Source organism: Oratosquilla oratoria, chromosome 25 (genome assembly GCF_046742065.1).
Source record: "Oratosquilla oratoria isolate Oo_2021 chromosome 25, ASM4674206v1, whole genome shotgun sequence".
Taxonomy (NCBI): domain Eukaryota; kingdom Metazoa; phylum Arthropoda; class Malacostraca; order Stomatopoda; family Squillidae; genus Oratosquilla; species Oratosquilla oratoria.
In genome coordinates, this window is record NC_134801.1 from 41,621,669 (window position 1) to 41,632,567 (window position 10,899).

The 10,899-nt window shown below is 37.0% G+C and overlaps 1 protein-coding gene across 1 annotated transcript in view; it reads right to left on the minus strand.

Moving 5' to 3' along the window:
- The window catches only part of LOC143039087 (trypsin alpha-3-like), a 46,321-nt gene extending 40,903 nt beyond the window's left edge, over positions 1–5,418 (minus strand). The window contains exons 1-2 of the mRNA XM_076208939.1: positions 5,339–5,418; positions 896–1,104 (exon numbers count right to left, since the gene is read on the minus strand). Of these exons, the coding sequence (XP_076065054.1) occupies positions 896–1,104; positions 5,339–5,418 (289 nt within the window). The remainder of the gene's footprint in view (positions 1–895; positions 1,105–5,338) is intronic.
- Between the last annotated feature and the right edge of the window lie 5,481 nt (positions 5,419–10,899).

Genomic DNA, 10,899 nt, shown 5'->3' on the forward strand with positions numbered 1-10,899 from the left:
CTCTTTTGCTATTGTTTCTTTATTGTCTTTATTGTTCCTTTTTAATTCTTCATTCTCCTCTTTTACTTCTCTTAACTGTCTTTTTAGTTCTTCTATTTCATCAGTTAAGTTTTTGTTCGCCTTCTCTAGTTCTTCCAATTTTTCAACCCTCTCTGCAATTTTTGACATTTTACCAAACCTAATCTCCCAATGTTCAGTCATTTGTTCAAGTTTTTCCTCCAGTTTTGCCAGTCGGGGGAGGTTGGTATCCGCCGCCCCCTCATTAAATCCTTGGAAATTATTATCCTCACCTTCCATTGAACTGCTCTTATCTATGTTTCTAATCTTTACATTTTTGTTAGTCCCATCATCGAAATCCAAATCATCGGTTCGGCGTTTGTTTACAAGCCGTCTGGCCTCTTGGACCAAGTCCTCCCCTTCCTCATTTCCTTCCATTTCCCTCAGTAATCCCTCCCCTTCTCCTTTTTCCTCACTTTCCCACTACACCACGAGCAATTTCCCCCACCCTGTAAATACAATAGGTACTTCCTTTGCTTTGGGATCCACGAAAATTTCACTTTTTCTTCAGAACGTCCTCTACGCCGTCCGTTCGATGAAGTGTGTGTGTGTGTGTGTGTGTGTGTGTGTGTGTGTGTGTGTGTGTGTGTGTGTGTGTGTGTGTGTGTGTGTGTGTGTGTGTTTGCGTCAGATAATGAGCTAGCTTGGGTTATTGGAGTATAGGTAAGAGGGAGTAAAATAAGATAAAAAGTAGACAAAACACCATTTGATATGTGGCAACATGTCAGGTATTATTTTGATACTCAAAGGAATAACAACAACAATAGCAATAGATAAATAAAAACAAGTATTGATCTGCAAAAAACAAAGTTTATGAAGACAAATTAATCATATGTACCTTTGGTTTTGACTGTCAACAAGACAGGCGACATCTTGTTGACACCATTTTTTGTTGTTCCCCATCCCATGACTGTCGCATCTTGTCCGTAGTAATTCACCAAAGGGCTTGGAAGGCATATCGGTGCAATTTTTCTATCGCGGTTGAAGTCCACCGTAACATTGATCAGCAACAGGGCAATGTCACCGTCTATAGTCGAGCTGTCATAACTGAATATGCAAGACTCATGTTAATTGCACTGGTAGTTGAACTGCATATTAGGAAGGAGGTAAATATGTATGAACACATACATGCGCATAGTGAAACTACGTCAAGGGAATACAGAATATAAAGAAGATATAGAAATGGCTAAAATTATGAACAAATATTTCAAATCTGTATTCATAAATGAAAATACACACAATTGGAATGAAGGAAAGGGAGAAAGATCCCCCAATTAAAGAAATAATTGTGACACAGAAAGAAATAAAGGACCAAATATTAACCTTGGTGTCAGAAAATCACATGGACTGGACAAAATTGCAAACTGGATACTAAAAGAATGTATAAATGAACTAACGGGAAAATATATAAGATAATAGATTGCTCACTCAAAGAAGGAAAAGTACCACAAGACTGGGAAAATGCCAATATTGTGCCAATATATAAAGAGGGAGGTAAGGAAGACACAACAAACTATAGACCAGTCTCTCTTACAAGCACAATAGCTAAAATATGTGAAAAAGTGATCAAAAGTAGATGGACTAAACATCTAGAAGAAAACAATATACTGAATCCAAAACAATTTGGTTTTAGACAAAGAAGATCATGTACCACAAGCTTGATTTTTTTATTCAAGGTTAATAGATATAATGCAAGAAAGGGACGGATGGGCAGATTGTGCTCTCTTGGATTTGCAAAAGGCGTTCGATAAAATACCACACAAAAACTATTAACAAAACTTGAAACGACAGGAGGTGTACAAGAAAAATTATTGAAATGGATGGAAGATTTCTTGCATGGGAGGAAAATGAGGGTTGCACTTAGAGATAAAAACTCGTCCTGGGAAGAAATGATAAGTGGAGTCCCACGAGGTTCAGTATTAGCTCTGATAATGTTTGCTATATATATAAATGACATGGATGAAGGTGTTGAATGTTATTTGAACTACTAAAGAAAGTAGAGAAAAAACCTGAATCACTATAGAGAGACCTGGACAAAGTCTGGGAATGGAGCCAAAAGTGGGAAGTGAACTTCAACATCAAGAAATGTAGTATAATAGAGTTTTGAAAAAAAGTATAAAAAAATATATATATCAAGAAAATATCAAATCAATACAAAGAAAGTAAAGAAAGTCCCGAAAAGGACCTAGGAGTAATTATCACCACAGACATGTCCCCAGACAAGCAAATAGGCAAAATAATCGAAGAAACCTACAATTTACTAAGATCAATAAAGGTGGCTTTTAATTACTTGGATGAAGTAATGGTAAAAAAAAAATATATTAGTCACACTGATAAGACCAAGATCAGAGTACGCTGCGACACTCTGGACAGCCAGTAAAAAAAAATATTATATATATTTATATCATATATATAAATATATATATATATATATATATATATATATATATATATATATATATATATATATATATTAAAAAAATCCAAAGAGCAAAGACAAAGATGGCCCCAGCATTCAAAGTTAACATACGAACAAAGATTGTCTAAACTAAAACTATCAACCCTGGAACAAAGAAGAGAAAGAGGAGATCTATTGGCCATTTACAGAATCATGAAAGGCATGGAAGTCCTTGACAGAGAAGACTTATTAAAGTGGAATAAAAGAAAAACAAGAGGACATGAAAAGAAACTCAAAAAGGATAGTTATAGAAGAGATCTGAAAAAAAAAGTTTTCCACACAGAGTGGTGGATGTCTGGAACAAATTGGATGAAACAATAGTGTGTGCAAACACCATACAAGAATTTAAGAACAAACTAGATGCTGCGAGATACAAAGACGGGTCACTACGAGCATAGCTCCCCTTCCTGTATAATACAACTAGGTAAATACACACACTTTCAAAATTGACATGCGAACAAAGATTGTCTAAACTGGAACTACCAACCCTGGAAATAAAGAAGAGAAAGAGCCGATCTATTGGCCATTTACAGAATCATGAAAGGCATGGAAGTCCTTGACAGAGAAAACCTATTAAATTGGGATAGAAGAAAAACAAGGGGACAGGAAAAGAAATTCAAAAAAGACAGTTATAGAAAAGATCTGAAAAAAGAAAACAGCTTTCCACAAAGTGGTAGATGTCTGGAACAAATTGGATGAAACAATAGTGTGTGCAAACACCATACAAGAATTTGAGAACAAACTAAATGTTGCAAAATACAAAGACAGGTCACTACAAGCATAGCTCTCCTTCCCATATAATACAACTAGGTAAATACACATAAAAACAAAAAGATCTAGATACTATTTTTGCATGGATCCAAGATTGGGGAATAAATTTTAACAAAAAATGCAAAGTACTGGAAATGGGCAATATCTGCAAAAGCCCATCCTTAAACTACTCCTTGGGAAGTGAGTCCTTTACAAAAACAAAAAAGGAGAAAGATTTGGGAGAGTTGATAAAAGGCAACCTGTCATGTGACAGACATATCATCAAGATTAAGGGGAGAGACATACTGAGTACTACAAATGATCAAAATGGATGACGAAGAGATGATGAAAAAAACTCATCAAAACCCTGATCCATCCAAGAGTGGAATATGTGTCAGTAGTATGGTTCCCCCACACAGTGAAGGATATAAGCAAGATCAAGAGGGTAGCAACCAAACTTGTCCCCAGCTTGGCGTATAAAACATACGAAGAAAGACTAAAAGCACTGGGTATGCCAACTTTGAAAGATCAAAGAGAAAGAGGTGATATAATTACAGCATTCAGATCACTAAAGGGAATAGATTGCATTGGAAGAAGAGATCACCCGATTAAAGATGGGAGGGCTTTAAAAGGTCACGGGGGCAAATTAAGAAAGACCACATGTCTAAAGGATGTGAAGAAATACAGTTTTCCATATAGATGCATAAATACTTGGAATAGCTTTGGAATAGCCCAAGCTCAAACAATATTTGAGTTCAAAACTAAATATGATGATTGGAAATCAAGGATATAGATTAAGTTTGAACAGTACGTGAATTTGAGGCTAGGTAGGATAAATGATTGGATAATATAAGGTGGGACCCAACGAGTATTGCTCCTTTACCTGTATACTACAATTAGGTAAATACACAGACACACCTAACAGATATATGAGCAGGATTGTGGAAGAGACATACAGACTCCTGCAGAAGACTAAAGTGATTTTCAACTATATGGATGAAGAAATAATAATTAACCTCACAGAAACACTGATCTGTCCAAGTCTAGAATATGCATCTGTGGTATGGTCCCCACATAGAATGAAGGATATAAGCAAGATCGAGAGAATTCAAAGGGCAAAAACCAAACTGGTTTCCAGCCTGGTAGATAAATTATAGGAGAGACTAAAAGCACTGGGTCTGCCAACTTTGAAAGATCGAAGAGAAAGAGGTGATATGGTTACAGTATTCAGATCGCTAAAGGTAACAGTTTACTTTGACAGAAGAGATCTCTTGATTGGGGATTGGAGGGCTGAGGTTGTCGCAACTTTGCGTTGTGACACACTGCCTATTACGTCCCATCTTCTTTCGTCTCTTTTCAACCCTTTCGGTTATCACTTTCCTATGCTCTATGGAATCGCTGACACAATGCCTGCTTTCCATTTTCTTTCGTCTCTTTTCAGCTCCTTCGGCTATTACTTCTCTCACTCTATGGAACCGCTGGACATCTTGAGGCCTCTAGTAACTACGTCTTGATATTTTCCCTCTCCCTTTCCTCCAGTAATTGTTGTGCAAGTTTAGCACTAGTTAGTTACAGTGCCTTATCGAGTTTAGGTATCTCTTAGTTACTCAGGAACTTCCTCCCCCCGTCTTCCAAGATGTCCCTTCGTATGCTCCGCATCGAAGGCATCACAGATGTTATAATGTTAAGATTGAAATGTCTCAACTTCTCAGTTTTACTAGTTCACCATATTACATTTGTATCCTTGTGGTTTATGATTAGGGTTGGTATATTTTACCTATGTATTACCATTTGATTTTGTTTCTCAATTGTTTCACTAATTAACCCCCCCCCCCACCTGCACGCTTGCCACTTCTTGTCTAGGCTAGTTTTAATTAGGCTAGTTAGGATCATATATCCCTCTCTCGTAACTAGTAACTGCCTCATAAAACTATTAGAAATGCTTTAACTCCTGCCCACACGTTGCGTTGCATTCCTCTCGAAATTTAGTGATTAGAAAAATGATCACCAAAAACAGTGCACTAGACCTAATGCTTCAGAGCCCAGTATCAGGCAGTAAGAGGTAGGCATCACGCTCCCATGGGAGGAGGATACACGACACACATCTTGTAAGGACCTTGTATCCTCGACATGCCATTTACATCGTTGGCCATCGCCAGTCACGTAAAAGTGATTCGTGCTAGTGTCCCGGAAACTTACTGAAACAAGAAATGTGTTTCGTGACGTTCCTACAAAGGTGCATCGGAACATGCTTGAACTGTGTTTCGCGACATTCCCCGAAATCAGAATCTACAAGTTCAATCAGAGTTGATGCCAAACTCACTCCAGTGATTCAATTAGCACTCATTAACTAAAACTTTTAGTTAATGTATAAAGCAGAAGATAGGGGAAAGGAAATCATCTGACGCGAATCCCCTCCCCGACCGCGTGTTTAGTGTCATCGACTAAGGACAGGCATGTTTCCCGCCGCCTCCTACGCGGCGCATGGATCCACGAATATCAACAGCATCCTGTTCAACCGAGGACACCCACTAATATTAAGACATCACCAGTCAGTGCCTTATTACAGGAGCGAATTATCAGAGGTATTTATTTAATTAGATAGGATTATAGCGCGCCGGGCTAGCCAGGTAGGACAACCAAATACATATGTATATCTTGCCCAGTTAGTTGATAAGTGAATTACTGTAAAAGTTCATAATATTGAGATAAAAGCTATGAATCTCAGCTGCATGCCACTGTTTGTGGAAATAATTTGAATCATAATAAAATCAGTGTAGTATGTTCTGTTTGATTAGCCTAGGTCTGTGATTTACATGAGTTTGCTTCCCTCTGAGAAACATTTCTCTGGCCATTCGAAATCGAAATTACACGCTCGGATTGAAGGGAACGTGCGTGGCCGGCCGGCGTCCCAAATTTCCTGAACTTTGGCTCTCAACTGCAGCTATCCTCCGCCAATTTCACAGTGTTTATGCACTGTCTAAAGCAGGGGTTTTCAGCCTTGCTTGGCTCATGCACCCCTTTCACTCTTTGCCAGAATGTCATTCCCCCCTCCTTTCCAAGATTGCCTGTTTCAAAAGGTGCATTCTAAATAATATGCAGATATTATCGCACAGTGTAACACTTTTCTAATCCTAAGATTAACCTGGGAGAGCACTGGTATAATTCCAGCCCAGGTGACAGGCCAGATAGGCCAGAGCCTATATTTGCTTTCCTCACTCCGTAAACTTAATGTGGTCACAATTCACCCCCAGAAAACCCAAAATTCCCCCCTGGAGGTGAATTTCACCCCTAATGAGAACCCCTGGTCTAAAGGATGTAAAAAAAATACAGTTTTTCACAGAGATGCATAAACACTTGAAATAGCTTAGAATGGGAGCCCAGGTTTGAACAATATGTGAATTCAAATCTGAATATGAAAATTGGAGATTATGGACCAAGATGGAACCGTACATGAAATTGAGGCTAGGTATAACATATTGGAGAGTAGGAGGCAGGATCCAACAATCATTGCTCCTTTTCTGTACTGCAATTAGGTAAATGCACACACACATAATGTGTTGATGATAAATGCAAATATGAACCTAAACTGTATACTACAATTAGGCAAATCACCCCTCCCCCTCCACATGCACACGAATTTGAAGCTAGGAGATGGAACCCAACAAACATTGTTCCTTTCCTGTATATAACAATTATGTAAATACAATAGCAAAAATATGTGAAAAAATAGGAAAAGATGGATAAGACATCTCTAACAGCAAAGAATATTAATAATCCATTTTGATTCAGAAAAGGAAAGTCATGTATTACAAATCTGTTAAGTTTTTACTTGTGAGTAATCTATGTTCTGTGTGAGAGAGGGATGGGTGGACTTTGTATATTTGGATATGGAAAAATATTTTGACATGGTGCCACATAAGAGAGTGGTATGGAACTTAGAAGACATAGGAAGCCTCAGTGGAAACGTACTAGAATGGATAAAAGATTTCTCAAAGGACAAACATGTGAGAACAGTAGTGAGAGATGAAAAGTCAGAATGGAAAAAAGTAACCAGCAGTGTTCCATAGGGGTCAGGTTTGGCTCCTTTAATTTCTTCATATATATAACATGACAAAAAAAATTATAGTTATGCAACCCTATTTGACGACAATGCAAAGATCATGAGGACATTAAGAAATGAGAATTGTATAATGTTGTAAAGGGACATGGATAAAGTATATAGAGTCAAGAGTGGAAAATTGATTTTAACATAAAAAAAATCAAAATATTGGAAATAGGACAAAGTAAAAAAAAAAAAAAAAAAAAAAAGACCAGCCATGGATTATCAAATGGGAAATAAAGTAAAAGAAAAAGCAAAGGACGAAAAGGACCTAGGTATAACCAGGAGAGCCCTACAATCTGTTGAAAAATACGAATGTGGCATTTCATTACATGGGTGAGGACATGATAAAGAAAATAATTGAAAGCTTGATATGGCCCAGATTGGAATATGCAACAGTGATGGTCACAATACTTAAAGCAAGGTGTAAGGAAATTTGAGAGAATTCAAAAGGCGGGTAACCAAGATGATCCCTGGTCTAAACAACATAACATATGAGGAAAGATTAAAGAAACTATGACCTCCCATCTTGGAAGAATGAAGAGAGATGACATGATAATGACAAGTAAACTGTAAATAGTTTTGGAGAAAGTGGACAAAAAGGAATTAGTGGTACAAGAAGAAAGATTAACAATAGGTCATAGTAAAAATCTGAAAAAGAAAAAAAATTATTTCAAAAAGTATAGCTTTCCACAAAAACAAAGTGTGGACTTGTGGAATAAGTTAGATGAAAACATAACCTAAGACAACACTATAAGATCATTTAAGGCATGATTTGACATATAGAGGAAAATAAATGGGATAATATGAGCACTGATTCAACCCCATAAACTACATTTAGGTAAATATAAACACACACACACACACACACACACACACGATCGTCGAATTGACGGCGAAGATTGGAACTCCTGAAAAAACGCAATTTTCGTGGATTTCAACAACGAGGGAGTACCTGTGTTGTATTAGTAGGGAAGGGGGAAATATCATGATGTAGTGGGAAGGTGAAGAAAACGGAAGAAAATGAGGAAGGGAACGAACGGGCCACGGACGTCAGAAGAAATGTAAACAAGAGATGTGCAGACGACAGAGGTGAAGTCGAAGAAATCAGTAAAGGCATAAAAATTAGAAATATAGATAAGAGTAGTGCAACAGAAAGTGGAGATAATTATTTCTATGGATTACGAGGGAGGAGATAACAACCTCCCCTGATTAGCAAATCTAGAGGAAAAAATAACAAAAATGAACGAATCATAGGAGGTTAGGTTCAGTCAACTTGCACTAATTACACAAAGAGTTGATAAATTGGAAGAGCTAAAGAAGGAGAACCAAAACCTAAATAAAGAGATAGAAGAATTAAAAGGACAGTTAAAAGAAGTAAAGGATGAGAATGAGTAATTAAAGAGGAATGATAAAGAGAATAAAGAGTCCATAGCAAAAGAGGTAAGTGGTTGGAAAAAGGTTCAGGAGAATAGCAAAATTTAATTTAGAGATATAGTGAAACAACAAATGAAGGAACACACTAAGGACACAGTTATTAAAGTGATGAGACAGAAGGAGAATATAGTAAGAGACTTAACAGATAAAAAGAAATGTATAATTATGTTAGGAATGGAAGAGAAACATAATCCAAATAGGACTACAGGAGTAAGAGAGGAGAAAGAAAAAGTAAACAAGGTATTAAAAATAGTTCAAGAATATGAACCAAAAATAGGTTCAGTCAACTTGCACTAATTACACAATGAGTTGATAAATTGGAAAAAATAAAGAAGGAGAACCAAAACCTAAATAAAGAAATAGAAGAATTAAAAAGACAGTTAAAGGAATTAAAGGATGAGAATGAGGAATTAAAAAGGAATGATAAAGAGAATAAAGAGTCCATAGCGAAAGAAGTAAGTGGTTGGAAAAAGGTTCAGGAGAATAGCAAAATTGAATTTAGAGATATAGTGAAACAAAGAAAGGAACTCACTATGGACACAGTTAATAAAATGATGAGACAGAAGGAGAATATAGTAAGAGACTTAGCAGATAAAAAGAAATGTATAATTAAGTACAAAAAAATGTATAACAAAACTTGAAAGAATACAAAGAGCAATTACGAAATTGGTACCAACGCTCTCAGAACTATCATATGAGGAGAGACTAGCAAAAATTGAGTTACAAACATTAGAGCAAAGAAGATAGAGAGGAGAATTGATAACTATCTATAGAATCATGAAAGGCATAGAAATTATTGATAGAGAGGATCTAATAAAATGGGATAGTAGAGATACAAGAGGACACGGAAAGAAAATAAAAAAGACAATTATAGAAGAGACCTGAAAAAGAACAGCTTTCCCCACAGGATAATAGACGTTTAGAACAAGTTAGATGAAAATGTGGTGTGTGCAAAAACGATACACGAATTTAAAAACAGTCTAGATAAAACAAGATATGAAGACGGGACACCACGAGCATAGCTTCCTTTCCCGCAAAATACAACTAGGTAAATACAACTAGGGAAATACATGTACACACACACACACACACACACACACACACAACATGTTGAGCCTAAACTGTTATTCAGGTTTGTCAGCAGTAAATTAAGACACAGGGAACAAATCTCTTAGCTAACACTGGATAGGAACGTTTACAAAGAACCATTGTCAGAAGTTTCATATTTTCGTACAAAAATATTTCTGAGAGATGTGTAAAAATATTACCAGGTTGAATGAAATAAAAGTGAAAGAAAAGAAAGTACACAAAACATTGAAAGCAATTGACATGTGAACAATCCCAGGGTCTGATGTGATCTTGGACTGAATGATTCAAGACTTAACTGTATGCCTATTAGAGAAGGACATGGTGCCACAGGACTGGAAAAGAGCTAATGTGGCGCTAATTCATAAAAGTTGAAGGAGAACTACTGAATTGCAGACCCTCCTGGATGGGAGCTCAAACCATATACATTGCTCAATCTATGGGTAATGCTGTGGCTTTATACAGTATATATACACACCCATTGCCTTGCCCCCCAAAGTTGGGGTGCCAGCTTGTGCTGTGATGTTTTTCAACTCTGGGCAGGGACTCAAACTAATATAGCTGAATAAGCGGTCAAATGTGGAACCACTACACCAGTAACCCAGTATAGTGTGTGTACAAAGCTGATTTTGGGCACATAACCAACGACTTAGGTACACGGTTACTCACTTCTCATACATGATGATCTTCTCGACTGCGACGAAGTAGGCCCGTGGGATGTCATTGACCTTTATGTTGTGATCTGCATAACGCACGAGTAAATTATCGGGACTTATAGTCGTAAGGAGCCCACTTGCTGTGAAACTAAAATTAGAAAAGAAAAGAACAACTGTGAATAAAGGGTCCCACAAATGGAGCTGTCACATCCCCCATAAAGTATACATTAATTCATTAAGTCCATTTAACCAAGGAAATGTGCCAAGAAATTTCACTTTGAGGTTTTTGAAGGATAAAGATTCAAAAGGAATGAAAGAATTTTGAAGGAGGGAATGATAATACAATGAGTGAA